General features: G+C 40.5%; 1 protein-coding gene across 1 annotated transcript; it reads left to right on the forward strand.

Moving 5' to 3' along the window:
- Positions 1-445: 445 nt before the first annotated feature.
- On the forward strand, positions 446-24,702 carry sertad4 (SERTA domain containing 4). Its single transcript, XM_037072810.1, has 4 exons — positions 446-1,384; positions 18,773-18,945; positions 20,185-20,303; positions 21,138-24,702. The coding sequence occupies exons 2-4, from the start codon at positions 18,792-18,794 to the stop codon at positions 22,065-22,067; spliced, it is 1,203 nt and encodes a 400-aa protein (XP_036928705.1). The 5' UTR covers positions 446-1,384; positions 18,773-18,791; the 3' UTR covers positions 22,068-24,702.
- The last annotated feature ends 1,454 nt before the right edge of the window (positions 24,703-26,156 follow it).

Here is a 26,156-nt window from a genome sequence, read left to right on the forward strand (position 1 = left end):
CAGTTGATTGAAAAAGAGAGTTCAAATAGGATATTGCTGCTGCTCTAGGCCTTTATATTACAGTAAATTGAATGTTGAGTGAAGGACTGGCGGTCAGACAAAACAAAACAATATTCTGATTTTTTTACAGACCAAAATAAAAATCTTTAATTGAACACTGCTCCAAAAGATCTGGCACACAGAACTATAATTTCAAAATAATGTTGGTTATAGTAATGTTGATGTAATTGTTTTGAAAATAAGAAAGACGGCGTGGAATATACATTTGCTATTAAATCATCTATCATTAGTCCAACAGTGTTATAGGAGTTCAGTGCTACAATGGTGGACTGCTTTTTCATAACTGGTCACTACATGCCCACAATGCAATTCAGTCACTGAGAGGCAATTCATCAGATTACATGCAGCTTCTTCCACAGCAGTACCCCAAGACCTGTAAACACACTTAAATCTGTGACACTGGCGGTGTTATCCTTTATATTTGATCTATTCTGTATGATCAATGGATTGTTTGTAATATGTGTCAACAAATATTCCCAAATTCCCTCATTACAGTTTGAAGACTGCTGCTTATTTTAGTTTTATATGATGGTGGATGAAATATTATTTGATTTTAGTTTGCTGACTGGAAAAAAGCAAGCAGTTTGAAGGTTTCATCTTCATCGATTTATTTCCCACCTTTATTTTCCCTAAATAATGAAAAAAAAAAAAAAAAAAAAAGTCACTTTCAGCTCTGAAGAAAAGCAGCCGGAGCATTAGTCACACACCAGCCTCAAGTAACTGAACCTTTCACTTCCAGCTGGAGAATCAAACGAGTGGAGACAATTCCGAGTTGGCCATGAACTCCTCAGCAGTAGTTGACTGGAGGGGATGGAGCTGCGTCGCTGGTGTTGTTTTCTCTCCGCCGCACATTCATGTGAACTGTCAACCCAGCGACCCCAGACGAGACGCGAGCTGCGCGGGACACTTCTGCACGGGAAACCGCGCTGAATGGACTACCACAGAACCGAACAGAAGCCGAGCTCGCCTTCATATTTCATCCAGGGGAAGAAAAAACAACAGCCGTCCACGTTTGCCACTGAGCAGAAAGCGCGCGGGGATGCTTCGCGCGGCTACAGTGAGCGAAACGCGCGCGCGCTTAATGATTGGTATTTAGACAAGCAGCTAATTAACTCGTAATTACATAAGTGGTATTTAAACCGATAGTGTGCGTTCGCGTGCTAGCGGGTCTAAAATTAGAACAACGCGCTGCCAGCTGAGGACCCCGTTACGTTAGTGTTCATGCGGTAGGACTGTGTCATTTGTCATCAACGCACCTTGGATTTCAGTCGTTACCACAAAGCAAGTGTGGAGCCGGGGACGAGGTCACAACAATTCAAGACAGGTAAGCTGCCAACATCACATTCAGTCGTTTTAGCAATGAAAAGTTAAGTCTCGTCAGTTTTGCCACCAAGTTATTCGCTCTCACATTTCGTGTGTCTTTGTTTCCATATTGTACTAATTAACACAAACTCACTGCATTTGGACTCAAACTACATTCAAGTGCTGACGCCCACGCAGCAAGAATGCCATTCAGTCTTCAAGGTTAAAAGGTAAACAACAACTTATTTTAAACCGGAGTTCTTGTTAAAAATTAAACGGTTTATCAAGTCAAAGGCAAAGTGTTTAACATAGCCTACTTAGTGTCCAATGAGCTGTCTGCTTATTCGATAAACATGTAGTGGAGTGATTAGATCAGATACTGCAGGATTAATGAGAATCAGGGCAGTCAATAGCTCACTAGTATGACATTACAGAGACCCTGGTCTTACACATTATGCAGGCTGACATAGCCAGTCGCCCTTCTGGCATCCATCCAGCCTCACTTCATTATTTTGTGGGGACTGCTCTTGGCTGCAAATCTTGAAGTGGCGGTTGCCTGTATTACTGCCATCTGAAAGGGAAAGGGGGGGTTGAGACGGTTTAGATGAATTCTGCGCTTCTGTTGTAATTCCCTCCTTGATGTCATTTCTTAGCCGTCTCAGACTTAGTGTCACAAGCATCTCGTCGCTCCGTAAAAAGACCATTAACACCCCGGAGGGGATTAAAAGATATGAAAACATGGCAAGTCAAATGGAGTCAAGGCAATAAATACACACTTTCGCCCTTCCGTCTCCTAATGTACCCGTCGTTTTTGGTGAAAGAAAGGCTCCGAGCACAGTGGGTTGGTCATAGGGTTGGATGCGCTTCACGTCCACTTGCTGCCAACAACATCCGGAAACACTTGTCAGAAATTCCACCTTTGCTATTTGCTTCCCTTGGAGGGAAAAGTATTATGTGGAATATGGCGAGGCACGCAACAGGGACAAACATCCAGCTGCAGATTAAACTAACAGACCAGAGAAGTGGGGCTGTAACAAGAGGAAGCGTTGTGGGCTTTGCAGCATGGTGGACGAGCTCCTGGCATCCTGCTCGAGCAAGTCCGATGCCAGATTCTTTCTCTTTGCTGCCTGCCAGAGCCCCTCACCCCTCTGTCTTTATCAAAAATCCCTTGCTGTGATTCCCCCCTCTTCCAGTTCTGTGGCGGCGCTATCAATCATATCTGGCTCTCAGCAGACTCCTCTGCTCATTAAGGATGTGAACCTGTAGGTAGCCTGCAGCCCCCCTAGCCATTCATCTCCCTCAGTGGGGCGCAGAGTCTCACATCTGGAGCAGGATTTCAAACATGGCTCTTAGCAGACCTGTAGTATGCGCTGAAGGAGAGACAATACATTTTTAAAAAGCTGCCTCTCCACAGACATGTTGCCAAGAATAAAATTGAGAGCCCTTCAAATGTGTTGTTGATACACAAACCTGTAAGGGTTTGTAATCTGCCCCAAAATGCACGTCCAATAGATAATAAATGTGAAAGGATAGAGGAAAGTTGTAATTATCGCCAGAAAAAAGGCAAGTGTAATGGATAATAATTGTGCGAGAGGATAGAGGAAAGTTGAGAACACGGCTAGAAGACAGAAACGTAATGTCCTTCTTGTTGTTGTAATGTTGGCGATGATTCTCTTTGTCACGCTCTTTCTCCACTCTCGTTCTGTGCAGAAGGTCTCAGCCAAGACAAGTTTAGCTGCTTAGTATGTGTTTGTGTGCGTGAGGACGGCAGGGTGTAGCCCCAGACTTCTTTTTTCCCCTCAGGCACCGTTTCCCCATCATGAATACGCCTTTGTGCTCCAGAAAGACACACAGCTTAGGTGGACAACTCAAAAGGAGCGGAGAACACACATTTTTGCAAAAATAGAGGAAGCTGTGACGTGACGCTTATTTATAGCCGAGACCTCATGATTTCACCCTTGCTGGAAAAATGCATTTACAACCTGAGATCCAAAAAACCTGTAGCTTCTAAAAACTGAATTCCTGACTTTATGTGTCCGTGATGAATTCTGACCTGCTTTAGAACGTTAATTAGACAACTGATGCAACAAAATATTGTGATATATTTTGTGATTTCAGATACCTTTCTCTTAGAAATAGCCTTTTATACTGTGAAAACCATTGCTGGATAATCCATCCAACATCTGTCCAAGAGTGTAAAAAGGATTGACATTCATACTGTCATGTAAGTGTTTTCTCTTGATAAACACATTCCGATGCCCTTGTCTGTCTTTAATGTGCTGCATCCACCCCTGGGAGTGTGGCACTGACGTACCCACAGACCCCTGGCCTGTTAACCCTCACAGCCACAACAAGCCATCCCCAGATAGTTCATAATGCAGCGCTGTACAGCAGCCCTGTCACAACACATGTGTCACCACTCAGCAAGAAGAGCACGGGGATGAAACCCAGAGGGCCCTGAACCCAGCTTAGTCACGCCACCGCGGCCAAGACGGCCCCTCCACCAACTGCAAGCTGCTGTGATGAGTCCTGACAGGCTGCAAGCTGGCACAAACGCAATCTAAGATGCTGCTAACAGAATAGGGAAAGAAAATAACAACATGGCACAACATGAGTGGAAGGACAGAGGAGTTTTTTTTCAGCCCAAATCACGGTATCCTTAAAAGATCTGGATAAACTGTAATTTAGATTGTAATAAGATCTCCATGTTTAGAGTTATTTCTGTCTTTGCGGAAGAAATTATGTATGACTTCTGTCAAGAAGGTTAGGTTTTCACCTGTGTCCATTTGTTGATTTGTCAGCAGGATTACACAAAAACTACTAAACGGATTTCCATTAAACTTATGTGGAGGATGGGTCTCAGCCCAGAATAGATCCCATCAACTTTCGGTTAAGATCCAGATAAACGGACGGATCCTGGAATGTGTTAACATGTGGGTTATAGGGATAGGGGTGAGGATGTGTGTCAGTTTAAAGGAAGTCATTATTTCATCTGAACTTAACCCTTAACCCTCCCTTATGCTTGAAATTCTGTTTTAATCTGTGTATCTCCTTAAACTAACACTTAGCAGCTTTCATTAACAAAAAAAATTGCCTTTTATATTGCCTGAGAGGGTGTGTCTTCTTCCAGTCTAGGGTATCTGTCAAAAAAGTTGTTGGACCCAGCAGCTTTTAGGGGTGTGGGGTAGAAGGGAACAGGCATCTTGTCAGTCAGATGAGAATAGCTGGGCCACAATAATGATCAGTCCATCTTAAGCGAGCATGAGTCGAGCTCATCGCTAACTCCATGGCTAACTCCATGACTGACTCCGTGGCTAACTCCATGGCTAACTCTGTGGCTAACTCCCTTCACTTTATTCAGCAGATGGCCAGAAAAACATGGAACTTGGCTAGGTTATGAATTATTCCTGAAAGGAGTTCACTACTTGTATAGCACATTTTATAAAAAAAAAAAAAAAAAAAGGTTGTTGATGTTGTACCACCATGTTGCTACAGAGTATTAGTGGATTGCAGTCTGCAACCACATTGCTAGATACGATTCAATTCTACACACTGGAACTTTAAATACAACTATAGTAAATATTATAAGTCAGGGGTCTCAAATTCAAATTAGCTTTTGACCACTGCTGGTATTTTCATTTCGGATGAAGGCCACTACAGTTTTTAACTATTACAGGAAGAGGGCAATATTTCAGAAATGTTCATTTTCTATGTCAGTTAGTAACATAATAATACAAAAATGCAAACAGCAGTTTGTATACATTTTTAATTTTTAACAGTTAGTGCAGATCTTTTTCCCTACTTTTAAATAACTTATTGACACATCCCATTGAACTAACTAATTAAATACATTTGTACGCCAATTACATTACTTGCCTACTGCCATTTAACTTTTTAAAAAAAATCAATAGTAAACTGCCACAGCCGTCTACTCTAGGCAACAGCTTGAGAGAAGCAGCACAGAGTAACAGGAGTCACTTTTCACTTTTAGTGTGGAGAGAGTTCGGAGAGCTGACTGACAAGGGGATGGCAGAGTGTTTGTTGTCAAATCGAAAAGCAAATAGGCCTATTTGGCACTATGTCAGATTGATATTCAGCGGGTAACCTGATAACGTTAATGAGGGAAAAGGATTACTTAATTGAGAAGTCAGAGGTGTGCAGTGTGTCACCTGCAGCTCTTAGTCTGACAGCATCTACTTGGTCATTACTCCCACCTACTGTGTAAAACTTCTCCCTGACATATTTAGAATTGATCTGCTGTCTACAAATGGCGAAAAATTACTGGTGTTTTGCTCTACCTTTGCTTTTGTTTATGACATTTTGATGAACAGCAGCAGTGCGAACTGTCTTTGAATTGCCGATGATTAGTCTACTTCAAAATAAAAGTCAATTTGCATTTATTTTTTTATTTTTCAAGGCATTTCAGTTTCAAATAAATAGTCAAATGCAATGATTTGTAATGCTCCTGACACTCTGGCTCAAAGAAATATACATATTACCAGAGGTAGAACACAAGTCATCACCCAGCATGACTCTTTAGCAAGCATGAAACATGTTTTGCGAATATAGGCATAGTCCATCATCATGGCCCAAGACTACATATTTGTCTGGATGTAACATGAGCATGTGTTCAAGGAGGCAAATGTGGCAACTACTGAACCAACCCCAGACTTGTAGTTGGTCTAGTCCATTTCTTCTCATGCTGAAGAAGCGATGGTAGCCAGGTTCCTAGTGTCTGTAAGGCCTTTAGGTGACACATAGATATGTAAAGGAGGAGAGCCACTGCATTGATCATTGACATTAAAGAAATTTCAGTGCATCAGGGTCTTTGTGGAAACCCAAAAGCGTACATTTTGTCGTGGTTTTCATTGATTATCTTTTTAACATTCCACTGCAAAGCATCTCCCGGCTTTTCCATCTAATTTGCCCAGCGTGGCTTTTCTTAGTGTTCCTGAGTGACTGTGGTCCACTCTACTAGCAGGGGGTGAATTGCTTGCTATTTGAGTGTCTCAATTTTGATTCATGGCGTACAGTTCTTCGTTGTCGCTGCTCTGAAGTCGAACTTGATGTCATGACACCTATTATCTATTCTCTATCTGTTCTCTCTGGCTGTGTGCTTCACCCTCTTATGCCAGCACTTACACACTCTCCACCCACACGCCAGCAGGCATATTGATGGGATGGAGCTTCTTTTTGTTGAGAGGAAGTGGCCTGTATCTTGGCTTAGAGTTCTCAGTTACAGAACGATGACTGACATCTGAGGCCGTTTCATCATCCCCTTTATTTGTCATGTATTAGCCTGCTTTCTGACTGCAGTTTTCACCTAATACAAATATGGATATGTCCAGATTAACATGCATAGGATAATATGAATTGTAATAAAGTAATTTGAGGAAGATTTTTTTTTGTAATAAAACTACCTGCCTTCTAAACCATGGTAACACCAAGTTTCCTGAGTAATGAACTAAATAACACAAAATCATGACTTCATTTTAATCACAGAGCTCCCATCTGTCGCTTTTTAACATCTTGGCAACAAAATACAATTTGGATATATTTGAAAAACAAGAAAACTGTAGATCTGTTATAGTAAAATACTTTTAGTATTTGTGCCCATCTCTTATTGTGGATTAAGACAGTTTGAGTCAGTGAAATTCTTTATGATGATTAATGATTAAAATCCATAACACATATACCGTCTCATATTACATTAATGATATATCAACATATTGACAAGACCTGCATTTAGAATAGAAATGCACCAGAAAAAGGAGAAGAAGACGCAAAGGCAGTATAGTACAGAGTTTAAAATACAAAAAGAAACAGTTTTGCAAAGTTTTTATGAAGTAGAAAAGGCAGTCACTGACTTCTTTGCTTTAAGGATACACAATGTGTTTTGGTGTATGGAACGGAATATGGAATATGGAACTTAAAGCAAAGCATGCATAGTGAAAACTCCAAACTATATCATTTAACAAACGTAGATCATTAAGAGAAAATTATGTAACCAAAAAACAGATAATTTGAATGAAAACGGAGCAGTATCCATAAACAAACTCAACATTAGGGCTGGGCCGATGAACGATGCCATCGCCCATCAACGATGGCTTACAGCCATGGACGACTAATCCCTGACCATCGCAACATTGTGATTTAAAAGGCTCCCACCAGAGAACACAATGAAGTGGTGTGTCCCCTCAGAGTTGCCGTAGGGCAAGAGTTGTTGTTTGTGATATCTGGGAAGAGGAAATAAAAAGCGTGTTGCCGCTCAGTGCACTACATTACTTCTATATTTTCCGTTTATTATTTTCTTATTACACAAGCTCAGTTAAGCAAACCCAAGACACTCGGTTAGATTTGTGGCAGCAGTGTTAATTTTCCCACAGGCCACCGTTTCTCTCAGTCACACCGTTTTTTCACATAGGTTCCTTAGCTTAGCTTCTGTAGCTAGTCGGCCAACGTTTTTTTATGCATATGTGGCTGAACAAAGCAAAAATTATGGACATGTGGTGCGGAGATGAGGACGCTTTTAAACCTGGCACAGGCATGTATGTTGGTGGTAATGGGAAATAGTTTCCCCTGCATGGTGAGACAGTTGGAGATACATTTCAGAGCAATGGTGAGACACAGTGGCGGCTTCAGTGGTGAGCTAATAAGCAACTGTTGCCTTGGGACAACACTGAGGGGACACTGCCTCAAATTCATAAGCAACGATGTTTTACTGTAGACATTTTCATTTGCCATTTGGCATACATCTCCAAACCTTACTCAGCATGTGAAAAACCACTCAAAGAATCAAAGAAGGCACAGGGATTTGTAGCTTGAACAGCTTCAATGAACAGCAAAATACTATCTAGAGTTCCACTCTATAGACTGGAGCCTGATTGATGCTGAATTATTGAGGCTGATACAGGTATTAAGGACTTATACCTTATAAAAAATCATGAAATGTTGGCCTGGATTCATTTTTAATTGAACACAGACTATGAACAAACTTTTTTGATATAAATTCTTGGTTGTTTAAGAATCTGACCATGATATATATACAAAGAAATGTTTAATAATTTGTTTGTTAGTTGAGAGAAAATGAATCAGCAACTATTTTGATAGATCAATTGATAATAAGCTTACCATTTTTGTTTCATATTATATTATGTTTTTTGGTAATTGATTGTGCAGTTACCCCAAGTCAGGTAGATTTCAGTCACTCAGGGTGCATGTAATGCAGGAGAGTGAAGACGATTTAAACCGCTCAGCATCAAAGGTGACCAGGTGCACAACAGGTACTCTACATGTGATGGATTTCATTGGCCCCGTCCTTGTCCCTATCAAATCACATTACCATTCCGTCTTTGTGTGAGCAAAGGCAGCAGGCAACAAACCAAAAAAAAAAAGAAATGCAGGGGAGCACAGAAGGCAGTGCCAGTACTCAAGTTTTTCCTCTTCCAGTGAGACTCAAAGTGCCTGCTGTAAGATTACAGAGCAGAGAGGAAAGAGGAAAGCTTGCTGTTGAAGCCTCTGTCAAGGCAACCACAGGCAGCTCTTTCAGGGCTACGCCCACTTATCCCTCTCAATGTAGAGATGTGTTGCTTAGATTTAGTCCACCACACAAACTGTCGCTGTACACACGCACACACACACACACACACCTGCCTGATAAGTACTGACATACACAAGGGCTGACACTGACCAGAGCTGACATTGTCAAGAGTGACTTCTAAAAAGGGTTTTTCTTCCTTTGTTCTTGTGCACATGATTACTGCTGGGGCCCAGTGTGTTGTACATATGGAACACATTTCAGCTGGCTTCTCTGTCATCTAGGTAGGCCTGGCATGGCAATGGCACATGGTTCAACTTGCACTAAAGTTATACCTGGAAGTCAAAGTGGATGCACATTTCATGCAGTTCTATATGTAGGACCCTATAAATTGCGTTTTTATTTTCTCCCAAATTCAATTTTTTCCGTTTACATTTTTGGGAAATAGAAATGATAGAAAAGAAAAAAACATAGCTTGCATACGTAGTTTTAAATTCCCCTTTCATTTGTTGATGTAATTAAAAATTGTAATAATAATAAATAATAATAGTAAAATATATTGTGTGGCTGTACTGACATGATTTTGATCTGATTATTTTATTTTGAACATGTAAATTAAAAAATAGATCAGTTAAAAAAGAAAAGGAAAAAAATAGGGAAAGGACATGGACAATATTTCAACTTCCAGAAAGTGATCCTTTTTAATTTTATTGAATGTGCATAACAGCCAGATTCCTCCGTGGGATCATTTGTTTTCTGACTGTACGTGGTCATTGCACGTATTTTTATGCTTCCAGACAACTGAATGTTGGCAGAATTTGCAAAACAAAAGTTCATCTAACACATACAAGCCGTTCAGGAACTGCTCGGCTCTGTACTCAGAGGTTAATGTCGAGTTTCTCAGTTTTTTTGCAGATGAAGACGGCACTGTGGGCAGCTGCTTTGCCATGCTTACATTGTTTTGAAGGGGGGGGTCTTAGACTGTGGAGGGGGCTTTGCTACCCTCCGTGCAGTTTTGCTCAGACATACGTTCCTCTTCCACGTGAAAACAGCATTTTAGTGAAATTCAATGATATGCTGCATTAAACATAGATTCCATTTTAATCGGCCAATTCTGAGATTCCGTCTGCAATTCCGTGATCGTGGAACTCATAGGGCCCTATATGTGTTCCGATTATCTTGAAAAAGAAGAAAGCTCTTAAATTACACTGAAACACACTGGAACCACGGAGTGGTTTTTTGGGGGGGGGGGGGGTGAAAATCGTTTTTTATCCCAACTTTATACAAACATAAAGAAAGGACAAATAAATTATGGGTACGTCCCTGTCAGTTTCTCAAAATAAAGTCAGAAAATCAAAGAACATGATGTAGCTGTTTTAAGTCATTCAGTGTGAGGATATTCACAATATTTAAATTTCATAATTATCTTGATAAAGGAAATTCACTAAAGTCAACTTATCCTGAAGGTCTGCAAAATGCAAGATGCCTGTTGGGGAAGAAATATGACTTTTCCAGGACATGATAATCACCCACTTTATATCACACAAGCGTTACACCAGAAAAACCAGCAGCTCAAAGAACATTTTAAGCATTTGACCAACAAACATGTAATAAACACTTCACAGCATCTGGTGTCTTTATGAGTCACTTTTACACCTCTGAGTTAGGGCTGTGGGTTTTGAGATACTCAAAGTATTGTATCATATCTGTGCGCGCACATTAATATATCGCTCTATGATCACTGACCTATGGAGTCTTACATTCCTGATGGACACAGAGTCACCGCCTGGTCTTGCTTACATCTAGATGAATCTCACATCCACCCCAGAACGTCTTCCCACGGATATAAGCTCACAGTTTGCTCCCTCTGTGTCGGACACAGCCTTGAGACTGCCCTAGAATACTCCCAACAGGAGTGTTGGGGTGATTAAACACTACTTCTGGTTCTGCTTTGACTTTTTTCACAATATTTTCAATATTCCCTGAGCTTTTCGCGGTTTAGTTATTTCCAGTATTCACAATGCAGAGTCATTTTGGTCAAACTGGGATTGATTTCAGACAAAATATACAGTTTCTTTTAGTTCTTATCAAACTCAGACAGAGCAAGGGCAAACAAACACTTACCAGTCTTTTTTGTGTTGAGACCCCATTCTGTGACGTCAATTTTTGTCGGATTTCGGCTAACTTGACCAATTCAGGAGAGCTGTAGAAGACTCATAGACACTTAGTTGGTTAACATAGACATATCGAAGGGCTCCTTACAAGGTTTGCGCAAATAGCCTTAGCCTTAGCCTCGGCTTGGTTTGTCAGACATCTGTTCTGTAGACATATCTACACTAGCTTTGAGTATCTAGGTTGCAGAGACTATGAGAAGATTGCTCGTAGATCAGTCATTACTGTCATTACCCAGACTTCAACGTCTGTACAAGACACGTATGACCTCCTGTTGTTTGGAGACCTAGGAGTCCTAGAAAAGTCACATTTCTTCCCAACAATGGCATAAGTTGCAGAGTATCAATACAAAGTAGTGCCCACATACCCCAAATTTGCATTGATGGGGTTGTTCTGAAGACACAGTACACAAACCTTTCAATATTTACCTTTAAATGGAAACCTATTTTGTGTTATTTTTCACTGTGTTATCGAGCATGGTATCAAATACTTGTATTTTTCAAGATATTTTATCCAAAATATGAAATTCTAGTATAGGAAAAACACTAGTTTATAAATCTTCAACAATTGTGAAAGCTGCTCATTACAATTTCCCAGAGGTCAAAGGGACGTCTTCAAATTGCTTCTTTTTCCCAAACAACACTCCAAAACCCAATGACTGTCATAAATGACATATTTTGTCAAGTGTCCAACTACTTCCTTTACACACAAGCAGTAGCCATCTTGGAATATCCAATGTAAAAGTTTTGCTAACAAGATTGTAAATCAGACAGAGTTACGTTGTCATTGTTTGGATAAAAACAAAGTGGAAAGGAATGGGTTGGCACTCAATTGTGTGCACATTCAGTGTATGTATGCACATTTTTAGTCTTTATTTGATTTATGTCCTTGATACATTGGGTGTGTACTCGTCTCATTTGCAGTAATAGAATATGGTAGAACAGAATCATACCCATAATGCTCATGTTCTCTGCAGAATCCCCTGTCCCATAAATTTGTCTGCGTGATTCCTTTCAGTCGTTAAATCATGACACATTGCATGCTGGTGTGTGCTGCGACGACCCTCTCAGGCGATCTGGGATTTATTTTGATGTGAAAACCACAGACATGAACTCTTTTCACTGCTATTTGTTTCCCATAGGGCTCGGAAACACTAAGTAAAAACCTGGCCAAAAGAACAGGGAGTAAACACATGCGCGCACACACACACACACACACACACACACACACACACACACACACACACACAGATGGCATGCACTCAAAAACACATGCTGGATCGATTAGCATTTTTGAGGCTGCAGAGAGGAAAAAAGAGGGAACACAAAGCTTATTAGAGGCATGTTTCATACTCTGCCAGAAGAATTGAACAAACGAAGCCTTCCCCCAGTCTTGGCTTGAATATCAGTGTCACTTTGAAGGCTTTTTATTGAACATAGGGCGACAGCAAGTAGGTAAAGCTTCTAAACATCCCTAAAACGCAATAGTTGACAGATTGAAGATAACGAGCAGATAATCCAAACGCTCCTGTTTGTCGTTTCACTCGTAACTGTCAGGCTGTTTGATTTCTGACACAGGTGACATATTTTACCCAACCCAATAACATTAATCCCAGACACCAGAGACAGCACCTGTCTCATCATGAAAACCTGCCTTGGCTTGTTTGTTTGATATCAGTATTAGCCTCAACAATCTTGTATGCATTGGGTTACATTTTTTACAGCAAACGTAAGGCTAGTTACACTCCGTACTAATTACAAATAGACAGGAACTGGCGGATTTATCAACACAATTTCTGTGTGTTCCTTACAGACATGGACCAAACTAGACTCTTATACGATGGGTGGTGAAAGGGAGGGCAAGGCCTTATCGGGGGTCCATATATTAAAAAAGGAAAATATTGTGCTGTAAGGAAGATGCCTCCTTAATAATAACCCTGAGGCATATCACTCTCTCTCTCTCTCTTCAAGTGTGTTTTGTCCAAAAACATTTGTTTGGCAACTTTAATAGTTTAGTTATAACTCTTAGATTACGTATACATTACAATCAAATGCTACTAATATTGTTTCCTCACCTTTTCATGGTCATTTTCAGCCGCTGCATGCATTATGAGCTCCCTTTGTTGACAATGTAAACACAGCGAGGACCCTGCCAACAATTACTCATCGGGAATTTTCCACCAAAACCTTTTCCAATTAGCATTAGTCAGTGAGGGTATGCAAAGCTTGGAAATCTATGATTCCTCTGAAAAGTAGATTGCAGACCCCCTCAAGAGCAATTACAATCTAAAATGATCAGGTTGCCCCTCCCTACATTTCCAGCTGACTGCAATTTTATAAAATGGGTTTTAAGAATGCTCTTTATGGTATGCAAACATTCTGTGTCGATAATGAATGATTTAGCCATCTGAGACAGACAATTTAGTTAAAAGGGAGTTCATTAAAACTCCTCAGAGCTTGTTCCTGTGCTTTGTTTTTCACCAGAGGTTTTATCCAGAGAGGTCACAGCTGCCATATTTTGCACCAGTCAACATTTGAATCTCTTGGACAAAATGGAGGAATTCTGTTGAAATATTAGCTTCATTTACTGAATGTGAGTTCATGGAGAACCATACGTCACTCACCCAAAGCATCAGTATGTGATGACCTGGGATTCAGATAGAACAGTCAGCTTTCTCTCTCTAGAATGGCCTCATGGTTTATACAATTCAAATTGCACATGTGTGCACACACAAAGCAAAGTCAGTTTTCGCATTTCACATTGATTTTCCCGGTAATAAAAATGTTATTACCGGATAATGGAAATCTTAACTGCTGCGCACCTGTTTCTTTAGATTTTCTCTCAAAAAGAGGAAGCATTTAATTTCATGCAGATGTTATCACTTAAACAACGGCTGAATCTGATCTAGGCCTAACCCTACAATTAATACAAACTGTGAATGTTCGAAATATCCTAAAACACCTACAGTATATCTGTGAAAATTTAGAATCCGTGCACCTCGGTTGAATGTCACGGCCTTAGTTGACTTTCTTTCCAAAATATTTCAGGACACTACAAGCTGTGCATGTCTGAGTGTGTGCGCCTGTCTATCTCAACACTGGAGGGAGGGAGTCAATCACAGCAGCAGAAATCATCCCTGCGGGCGATCTGTCTCCACTCATGACAAGGCTCCTAAGGCACTTATCTTTCCTTCCTTGACTCATTCCATCCATCCATCCCTCAGCCCTCCCTCTACCTCCCCCTCCTCCTTTCCCCATTCTCCATCACTCTCTGTCTCCCTCCCACGCTTTGTCTCGTGCCCCGGCACTGCAATTAACTTCTCGTCATCAAAGGGTGTAATGAAAAAGACAGCGCGATAGAGACAGACAGAGGTAGGGAAGCTGTGAGAGAGGGAAGATAAGAGGGATGAAGCCCGAGGAGACTGAACAGAGGTGAAGCAGTGTCTCACACATACACTCGCATGTAAACGCATACACGTGTGCACACTCACAGGGTTCTTTTTTTTTTCTTTTATCAAATACACACACTGTTAAACAAAATCACACACGCACACGCACACCCTGCACTCGCTATCAATCACACTCACATTCCTGCGAGATGCAGACAGAAACAGAGAGAGGGAAAAAGAGGGGTATGATATCCCCCCAGGAGATTTTTCTCTCCTTGTTCCTTGTTTTTATTTCTTCCTCTTCCTTTTTCACAGACGCACACACACACTTGTTCACATTGTCTCCCCCTCCTCCTCCTCCTCCTCCTCCACCCTTTTTTTTTTTTTTTTGAAGAACAAGAAGTACTGCTGTACATGTAGGGAAGCTGCTTGGTTGGTATTCTCATTGTTTTTCTGTTTTTGTCTTTTACTTCACCCCCTTCAGAGAGCTGTCAACTGTGACCGCTGTGAGAGATTGAGACTGGGGGATGAAAGAGACAATAAAATAGGGAGGGAGGGGGGATGTTGAGATGGAGCTGCCTACAGAGGGCAGAGGGAGTGATGGCATGCTTGTTTCTTTGTGCCCGAGCAAACATATCAACAACAGTAGGGAGGTGATGAAGAGGAAAATAGCTATGGGTAAAAATGCAGGTCGGGGGGGAATGTGAAGGGCCAAAGCTGCTAATTAACCATTGGCACTAGCACTCAATAACAGTGACATAATTGGCCCAAGTTGGTGGTCCTTGGCGGGGGAGGCTTCTGCAGTGGAGTGCAGCTGACACAGGCGTGGTTTGACTCTGACAACACGTTACAAAATGTGAATAATCTATCATGTAATGTGATGCACTGTGACTAAAAGTGGAACAGCTGAGTCGCAGGCTTCAAAGAAGAAATAATGTCTGTCGGCTAGGTTTTCCCTCCATTACGTCCATATGCGTTAAAGAGTTGAGGAAGTAAGCTGTACAGTCGCTTGTCTTTTCCCACGCCAAGTATGTGCTACAGTCCTTTTCTCTGTTGACACACTGTTGGCCTGAGGCTGGCATTGACATCAGAGTCACCAGCCAACCAGCCACTAGCGGTCACTATTGGAGCCATAAGAATATGATCCCTCGCCAGCTTCACATAACCTGTAAAGCCTGTCAATTCACTGTGTTAATTTAATCATCAACATTTTGACCTAAAAGAATTCCGAAATTACAAGACTGAAAAAACATCATCCATGATTAAATGTATCACGCATTTTTTTTTACAGATTATACAATTACAATTACATTTTACAATTTAAAAACAAAAATAGCAAACAATTAGTTTGTAGTTTATGAGTAAAATATAAGTAAGCGGTGTGGCTCTGTGGATCACAGTATTGGTCTATCACAGTGGTTCTCAGTCATTTTCTGGCATTTCCCCTGTAAGAAGCAGAACATAATTTAATTTCCCCAACCCACACTTTATATATATATATATAACTCTATTAAGATAGATGCATCCCAGAGCAGCTGACAATGCTGCCTAACAACCGTAAACATTGTAGCCCTTAAGGCCAACATTAACAATCACACTATTGTTGACAGAAATGTAAACTCTCACCTCCAGTTCTCACTAAGGAACAGTGTTCCTTGTTTAACCTTCAGCAACATGTTACTAAAGCTAGTTGTTGCACCACAAGAATGTTTGTTTACATTTGCTTCTGCACGATGTCATGTAAGAACGATCAGCTATGAGCCCGGCTCAGGTCTGCAGAGCCACGCCCCTGCTGTTGCACAAAGCTCTGTATTCTGTTTGTTCAACGTGTATTAATATTTAAAGTGTCACATGTCCAGAATGCACCACATTGACACAGCACTTCCTTGGTGAAGTGTGAAGTAGCTCGGATGAAATGTAGTTCTCGACATATTTAAAAGGCATCCAGAAAGACAAACAGAGACCCCGTATTAAAAGTTAGATAAATCACATTCATTCAACTTGCTTTGACTCCATAGTACACCAGATGGATAGTCAGTGGAACTAGCCTAAAATGTTTACTGGTGGGATTGCTAAGTAATTTTGTGTAATCCTTGATGGTCAGTATTTGATAAATCCTACAGACTTTGGTGAACCCCTGATTTCAGGCACCACCATGATGTTGACATCTGTATTTTTAAAATGCCATGGCATTTGGTAGACATACTCATCCATGTATTCATTCATACCCCCTTTAGGATGAACTGAATTAACTTTGATCCTATGACCATTGAAAACACTACCTGCTAAACAACAGCATGTTAGTATTGTCATTATGAACATTTTAGCATGCTGATGTAAGCAGTTAGGTCAAAGCACAGCTGGTCCTCACAGAGCCACTAACATATCTGTCGTGTTTAATTTTAAGCTCTCCAAAGACCTGCATTCATCTGCAACAGCCTGCCCCATAAGACCTGCCCACACTCACTCTTTAGAAAAGGAAAGAGTTAAGCCTTCAGTTCTTGTGCGTAGAGGCAGGTTGAGTTTGTCTTAGCTTCGCCACCCAAGTGGCAGTTCTTGTAGTGCACATCCTTGTGGATGGTTACCCATGGTGAGTGGAGATCTCATTTTTGTTAGGAGTGAAAATGTGTGTATACACTGTTATAAACTGTTATAAGTTAACTGTCTTGCACCACTCTTAACTCACCCCCTTGGCAGTTTGTCTGAGGAAACCCCACTGGCTATTGCAGCCAATAGCAAAGCTCCAATTGTCACAAGGACACACAAACTACTCCACCACGATGAAGTGGCAATTCACAGGGGGGGTCTTGTTCATGAGTGAGGATAAGATGGAGCATAAAATTGGATTGGTGCAGCATTTGCAGTGATGCAGGCTTTGTGCTGAACTGTTGTAGTCGACTGTTGATGTTAAAGCATATCCATTGTACCCTTAAAAACATAAAATGTAATGCACATCTGTGTAATCCATTATTCCCTGCGGCTGCCTAGATGTGTTCGGTAGGAGTAGCAGTGCCTGAGGTGATGTTCCACTGGCTTTAGGTGTGTCTGATTAGTCCATTAAAAGCAAACACTAGAAAAGCAGCACACAGAAATAAAACTGTTCATCCAAGCAAAGCAGGGAGCTTATTGAAGCGGACATTTTAATCAGCTACCCAACAGGGGTGAGGCTGAGATGGTGTCACCTCTGTTTGGTCTGTCAAGATGGGTTGCAGGCCATGGTATCTGTTCATGTGGGCCGGAAGAGGAGGGACGGGAGGAGCTTTGAGGAGGAAAGGTAGTGACACAGAGGTCCGATACAGCTGGCTTTGCATTCGGCATGAAAGGGAGGATCAACAGCGAACCAAATGACAACTATTCACTGTGATCAAAAGGAAGATACAGTTTCTCCTCTCTGGTTCAGAGACAGGCTCTCAGGCTCCTCACTGTCTTCACAGTAGGGCACTGTTTTCAGAATGAAAAAAGCTCAGTTGGGGGGCGAGTGCTACTCACTGCCAAGCAATGTGCTGCCCTCATGATTCTTTGTTTGCATCACTGTCATTAAACCTAAGGAGAGAGGATTCATATTATTGTTTGTATTATTCAGAAACAGCCAAAAATCAACATCAATTAAGAAGAAATGCACGTTTTGCCTGTTGGATACTTTTTTTTTCTAAATTGGTCGCCTTTTGTACAGGACCCACTGGCACCATGCACGTCTCCTTTGCCTCCTAAATTACCAAGCTGTTGACACAGCTTCCCGGAGCGATTTGTTTCGCGGGATCCATCTTACCGAACAAATTGGTGTCAAACAACTCGCTAACTCTCCTTCCGACTAATCAATAGGGAATTCATGGTGTGAGTGGGTGTCATCTCTCCATCTGTGTCCCACTTGTTTCAGCACCATGCATATCACAGAGTCGCCAGCCATCTGCCAATTTCTAAGTGCTCACCATTATTGTCGCTCAGATTTGTCATGCAGCTTGCACAGAAGCTGGTTACTCCTCCGCACACGTATTTGCCAGTATCATAGATAAACATCTTGTTAACATTTACCACATCATTAGGAAGCATATGCAGAGTACTTGTCAGCTGACATGTGTTAATATTCATAACTGGTGTGCAAACTGGTTTCAGAATAACATACATTACGATTATACATACATCATACGTACATCATACATCTATCAACATTTTTGAAGTTGCCTTTTATTACAATGGAATATCTTTATGTGGAATCAGCAACTTCAGGGTTTGGACTAGCTTTGTTATTTCCTTTGCAAACTTACTTCCTGTTTTTTTTTTCTTTCTTTTTTTGGTTTGTCTTTTTTTCCCAGATTGGAATCAGAGAGAGAGATGACCCTAGTTTTGTCCATGAATCCTTTCCTGGACCCAGAAGGAGACCCTCCGCTCTCCACGTACCAGCCTATATGGGAATCGGAGCGCTGCACTAAGACCTGCCTGTCAAACCCTGCTCCACCATGCAGCTCTGAAGAGCAATTTACACAAGGTACTGACACAAGCATAGACATTTGTTCAAGTCCTTAGATTTTGAGCCCCGGCAATAAGTTGCATCTGCCAAAAGCATTTATCAGTATTTGTCAGTTGAGTGTAGATAATATAGATAGCATGGTAGCTAGTTAACAGTATGTGTGCTTGTTTTCATAACAAGTTTTACTTTAATTGTTTGAAAGACCAACATATCTGCCAGTAGGACATTTCATTTTAACCTGCTGTCATAGAATATTTTTAAGGCTAAGGTTCAACTCAAGCTTAATCTGGTTAGACTGAAACTAAATATTTTGTTGAATAAGTGTTGCTTAAACCTCAAGGAAGTCCAGTTGCCTGCGTGTAGCAATTAGATATACCATGACCAGCCTACGCATTAGAAATGTGTTAATGATGCTGCACAACTCAGTTCTATATTAATGTTGTTTCACAGCAGTTTTGGTTAATTATGTGATTTTTACATACAGTGTGTCATTACAATACATGAAAAGCCTTTAGTATAAAACTAGAGTAAGCAATGATTACAGTTGAAACATTTTTTATTATACATTTTGGCTACCATCCAAGATGCATAGACATTAAGGGCCCCATTCTGGATATTGTTACTTACTTTTTTTAATATTCTTTATCAAACAAGGCAAGGCGTGGTTAATAGTGGGAAGTTGAAGGTAGGTAAACAGAGTGTATAGAAAGAGTTGATTCAAATATCTCAACGTACCCACATTTCCTGAAGGCAACATAATTGGGGGAGGCTCTGAGCCTTCTTTATTATGCTGTCACTCACAATCCCACGTCCCTCTCATTGGATGAAAAATGAAAGGATCTGAAAGTGAAAAAAAATCTGAAAAAAAAAATGATTTGAAAGCGAAAAAAATTCAACCTCATACATGAAATTATTTACAAGTGAAGATACAAAATAAATAATTTATTCAAAAGAATGTCAAAATTAAAACAAAATTATATGTACATTAAAATTCAAATTTCCTACACCTAATTCAATTATTGGCAAAAGAAAATACTTGGCAGTGTTGTTCATCAACATTGTCAGGAAATGACTCAGATCTACGAAATATGACCAAATGACAAAATACACTACAGTGAGGCTCCAAACCAGTCTTTACAGGATTCTAACTACTGGTATACTTGTTTGTGCAAGCTATGAAATAACTACAATGGTATTAATGTTGTAACATTGTACAGTCCAATTGGTTTATGGTGTTTTTCTTTTCTGTGGCCCTAGAAACCCCCTGCAGGCGACTTCCTGATCATGTCTCAGTATCAAGGATCGCATACTTCAAGAGGAAGTTTGTTGATGATGACGATGAGCCTCGATTCAGTTTTAGGACGTACTGCCAGACTGTAAGTATTGATACACTCAAAGTCTCACATTCAGAGCACGCAGTGCATCAAGACAGCATTTAATTCTCTCTTAAATCAAAATGATTGTAGAACATCATTGATTATGAGGAAATAATTCAAAAGAAGAATATCACTGTCCAAGTTCGTTATTCAATTAATATTCCCAATAGTTTACTTTGTAGTAAGCTGGTGATTTCAGACTTGTTCATACTATTGTGTTATTTGTCATGCTGTTAGCAAACACTGGACTCTACTTGTTTGCTCCATTGTTGGAATTTCTGAGGGCACTACATAGGGGATAAATAATACACCCAGATTTCTGAGACCAAAGCTAAAGCTGAAACATGAAGACAGTAGCTGGTGAAGTACTTGAGAATTGGCCACCTGTTGAATTAATTCTACCAACAAATATTGGACAGCATAACCCCAGGGTATCTTTTAACTGCATTATTGACTGTATAAACAGTATTCTGTTTATACATCCATGACTGTACCTTCTAGTAGCTTTTATAGCTCAGTTAGCCCTGCAGCTAGCCAGACTATCAAGGTAGTGTTACACCAACTGCACAGGAGAACTGGACTACTGAGAGAAAGAGCATGCTAACTTCAATAGATATAACTAAAGCACAATACATAGACATCTTTGACAACATCAAAGCTATTATTTCTTCACATTCTGTTGATAATTTGAGTTCATTTTTGAATGTTTTGAGCTGAAATTGAAATTGCACCTTTCAACAGAAAAAAATTGAAAAGTCTACACTCTTACACAGTATCATTCTAAAAAAAAAAAATGAGAAGCTTACATGAATCTAAAAGGATAATGTCCTTCAGGTGGCACCAGTTTTGGAGGAGCGTGCCCATGTGCTGCGCCTTTCCCTGGAGAAGATGCGATTCATAGACGACCCTGAGGCCTTCCTCAGGCGCTCTGTCCTTGTTAACAACCTCCTTCGGCGCCTTCGAGCTGAGATCCTGCTCCAGAGCACTGACTGGTGCTTCCCACCTGGCCCAGCATTCACCACCGGCCCTTGTGTCCCACCACCCAGCAGTAATGCTGCTCACCAGGCGCTCCACGGAACAGTCCCCACCCGGATCTGCTTAACGCCCCAGGCTGGACCACCCTTCCGTAAGCGCTTCCGGATGGTCCGTGGAGGACAGGGAGATCTGCGGCCTGACTGTGCCCAGACATGCTGTTGCATCTATGCAGCGGCAGCTGCTTCAGGACACTACCTCCACCTCCCGTTCTCCATGTACGACGCAGCACTCTCCACCTGCCCGTCCACACCTCACTCCTCCTTTTTTCAGCTAGCTAGCCACAGTAAGTTAGGGCTGACAGTGGCCATAGAGGAGCATGATGACGAGGATGAGGATGCTGAAGATGAGGAGCAAAATGAAGAAGAAGAAGAAGAAGAAGAAGAAGAGAGGGAAGAGGAAGAAGAGGAGGAAGATGACAATGAAAGAAGACAAGCTGGACCATCCCTTGATATTGTTAAGAACAAGTCAAGCCAGAAAAGTAGGACTAGGACCTTGCTGGGTCATGCACACACAAGGACAGTGGAGGACAGCTGCATGACAGACAGGGTAGAAGAAGAGGAGGAGGAGGAGGAAGAGCATGGGGAAGAAGAAGAAGAGGAGGAGGAGGAGGAGGAGGAGGGGGGAGAAGGGGAGGATCAGGTTGATAGACCTTGTCAGTGGGATGCAACAGCCACAGAAAGGGAGCTCCACAAAATCAGCTTTTGGCACCGCAGAGCTCATAGACAGTAAAACTGACATTCTAAGTGTGTTAGAATTAAAATGTTATGATGACGACAGCTGTCATCAGTTGAAGATTATTTCTCCTCATAACAGATGAAGGTGTGAGCTACCTACTCTGTAGTAATGCCAAGTCAGCTTTATTTTAATCAGTTTTATTTAACTTAAACTCTTCAACTCTATTGCTTGTGTTATGGTTAGATAAAATTTTTTAAAAAAGACAGTTCTTGGCCACTGGTGGCACTGGAAACACATTTTTAAAGGCTAACTTTACATATGATGGGATCTTAAATCCCAAAGGTGAAGTGATGCTTGCTATTGCACTGTCTCCAAGACCATTTTCAAGCCCCACAGCACAAAAGGTCTCAAGTGGGGCTTCATATTGGTGCAATGGTCTTGTTTCAGGACCCTAAACAAACCTATGAAATAAAGGGTTGTGGTTTGGGGGTGTGTGCTTCTGTGTGTGTTTGCAAGATAGGATGTAGCATTTTAAAAAAAAAAAACATTATTTTAAGGTTTTCTGTTTTATTCAAAACATGGGTTGCACATAATTGCGCGTGCCTGTTTGATTTCAACGCTGTCTCAGGCAATGGCAAGTGACTGTGCTGCTGCAACAGCACGATGTGTATTCTTCAGATTATTTTAAATGCCAACAATCATAAACATTGGAAATGTTAAATCACATCTTCAAGTGCCTTAGTGTTTTTATAGATAACTGTATATTGTGTGTTCATGTTATTGTTCTTGTTGCTAAGTAGATATCTTGCATTCCAAGTGACTGTGTTTGACTAAAACAGGACAAGGGCATGTGGTTAAATGCAGGGATTCTTTCAAATGCCGATGAAATTTCAGAGTTAATTTCCACTCAAAACGTGTTCTGTTTTTACTTCAAAATGCATGTTTTCTAGGTACTACCTGTCTTGATAATGTCCAAACTTAAAGCTGATTTTAAGGACAGTTAGAGCTAAAGCCTTGAAAAGCCAAGTGTGTTCAGAACCCAATTTACATTTAGTTAGAAATAACCAAAAAAGAGTTCAGTTGAAAAAGTAAAAATCTGGATCTGTTACTTTATAAAAATCATCATTGGATTACACTTCTAATACCCTGGTGTCCTCACTGATGTGTAGCAGTGACAACTTGTCAGGACAGACAGATAAATGTCATTATTTGTTTTTGTGTGTGTAAAGACGAAAAGCTCCAGTCATTCAGTCAGCTCTATTTGGAACTTAAAGGCATAGTCTGACATTTTAATAAATACATACTTTCTTGCTGAGCATTAGAAGATCTATAACAGCAATCTGGCTCTATCTTACTGGTTATATGTTACTAGTTGCTTAGCAGTCAGGAAGTTTCTGCGCCCAGCCAAGTCATAGTTCAACTACAATGTGTAATCTTTACACTTAATCATACATATAATATGTTAATCAGTCAAATATTGAATTTGAGAGATTTTGGTGGACAGATTGTTTACCTTTGTAGAGAACCAAGCAAGCTTTTTCCACCTGTTTCCAGTCTTAATGCTAAGCTAAAGCAAACCTGTTGGCTTCATAGTTTCATATAAACTGCACAGATACGACAGTGATATACTCTCATCTAAATATCCAGGAGAAAGTGAAAAAGGTGTATTTTCCAAAATGTCAAGCTATTCCTTTAAAGAGACACTATGGAGAAGTAATTCAACCTCTTTAACATTTATAATATTAATGATATAAACTCTGTACTATTTACTTTTTCCAAACCTGAATAAACAAGCTGTTTTCAGAGGAAAATACGGTCCCTGTAAGACAGTTTGAAGCTAGAAATGTGGCGGGATTATATAAACTGAGTACAACAGTATGAAATTGTGTCATCCTTTAAGGTCTGTTTGTATATTGAGTTTATTTAGTTTGTTTGGCACCAAAACGTCAATTAAATTGTTAAGTTTTTTTTTTTTTATGATAAAAAAACAAAACAAAATCCACACAATACACCTCTAACTATCCTGATATGACCTGCCTCCATTGGTCCACGCATGTGTGTGTTTGTGTCACTTGAAGTTCCCGGCACATAGAATCAAGCATGAGAGGATTCATGTTGGTTGAACATATATGTATAGAGGGAGTGTCACGATTCTCGTTTTAGATTATTATTTTTTTCTAGTACTGACAGCTATGCTGTTGTTCGACTTTTGCTTTTCTGCCCTGACATCTGTCATCTGCAGTTGAACGAAAAATTCCAGCCTTCAGTGATTCAACAGTAAACAATGAAAGATGGAAATTAAGTTTGTAACAAAGTTTGGTTTCTCAAGTCTGTCCCAAGCAAAGCCCATCTCCCAAAAACAATCAGTAAAGGATTTTGGGCAACGATATCACCTTAGTTCAGTACACTTTTTCCTCCACAAGTAAACTCTCCTCTCAAAAAAATCAATACGGGATCTCTGAAACATTCAAATCTAAATTGAAACTGTGGCCCTGCTATTTACGTGTGTACCGGTGAGAGAGTTCTCTGCTTCACTAAAAAGAAACCAATTAATTTCAGATACACTACATAACAAGGTCTTATTTTTGTCATGATGGCATGATCAGTGGTTTCTAGTTTGTTGGTGTTTCTCATTCGGCACCTCTGAAGTTTAGGGTCTCAAATCCACACCGAAGTTAAAAAAAAAAAATAAAAAAAAAAGGAAATATTCTATTCATCAGTCCTGTTTTGTTTTATTTTTCTTAATTTTAGTGACGTACTCATATCTTCAAGAACTGGATGGTCTCAGTTGGTTTGTTGCTTCTTGTCCCATCTTTTTCTTTTTCTCTGATGTCCAAAATAAGACCGGCACAGGTGACATCTTCAACTAGATAAGTACAAACGAGTACCAGCCTATTTACTTTACTTTGTCTAAACCCTAAATAATGAAAACACAGTAATTACCAGTAGTACTTTTTTAAGGATGGGAAAAAATAAATAAATAAAAAAAAACGACAAAGCATAACTGCATTGTCTGTACTTAAAAATGACAAAAGAGCAAGTCAGCTCTGATTTTATGTGATGTTCTGTGACAAGTGTAAAGATCAGTAAAAGAATTGTTGAAAAAATAAACCTGGCTTCCTCCTCTTTTATTCATCCATTCACAGTGCAATGACAATCGTGTGTTTTGTTAATGTACTTGTGCTTATTGTCTTGCTTCCCACCCTGTCTGCTGCGCACTGGAGTGGAGTATCACAGCTTATTGCACTCACCAAATGTCTCTCAGGTGTCACCTTGCTCTGCAATTCTTGTTAATCTTTCTGACATTATGCCTGGAGCAGTCACCTCCGCACTCCATCCTGCACTCCCCGTCGTGTCTTCTGCCCGCAGTATTCACTTGTAACGTAAAAACCCACAGACACACAGACCCTTAGACCCGTGTCCTCTACAACCTTGGGATAAGCAAGGGACAATTAAAATGTAGGCACAACGTCAGTATTAAGTGTTATTAAGAGATATTCTGTGTACTTGTCTAATGCGGTTTGTGCATACGCATTACTGTCATCCACCTTAAGGGCCTTAAGTTAAATTTTGCTTTGATCCAGCATTAGTGCTCCCTGTGCGTGCCCTTATTACTGGATTATTTCTAATACTGTGCAGGTTTTGTGGCATTCCTCCAGATTGCTTGAAAGCAGCTAGCCATTGTAATACACACTGCAGAGAGAGAGAGAGAGAGAGTGTGTACGTGTGTGTTGGTAGGATGTAGCCGTGTGAAGTGGGGAGGTTAAATCACGGGTCTGAACATCTTGACAGATCTGTTGCAAGGTGAGGATGGAAGATCGTCTCTTCACGACACTTCTGCCGCAGGGGTTTGTGTGTGTGTGTGTGTGTGTGTGTGTGTGTGTGGGTGGGTGTGTGTGTGTGTGTGTGTGCTGCTCATCTTTCTCGGCTCCTGCTTCACATTCCTCTGTATCTTTCATTTCACTGCTCTTACTATTATTAGATTGTCAGACTGTAATGGATTGTAGTATACACATTTGTCATTTTACTAAAAACAATGTTAAGTCAGATTAGATAACCATAATTCCATGTTAGGAGACATATTTAAAGAGACCTGTTTAATTATGTAGCCACTCTGAGAGGATTTATCCATCAGCTAAGCTA

Source organism: Acanthopagrus latus, chromosome 16 (genome assembly GCF_904848185.1).
Source record: "Acanthopagrus latus isolate v.2019 chromosome 16, fAcaLat1.1, whole genome shotgun sequence".
Classification (NCBI taxonomy): domain Eukaryota; kingdom Metazoa; phylum Chordata; class Actinopteri; order Spariformes; family Sparidae; genus Acanthopagrus; species Acanthopagrus latus.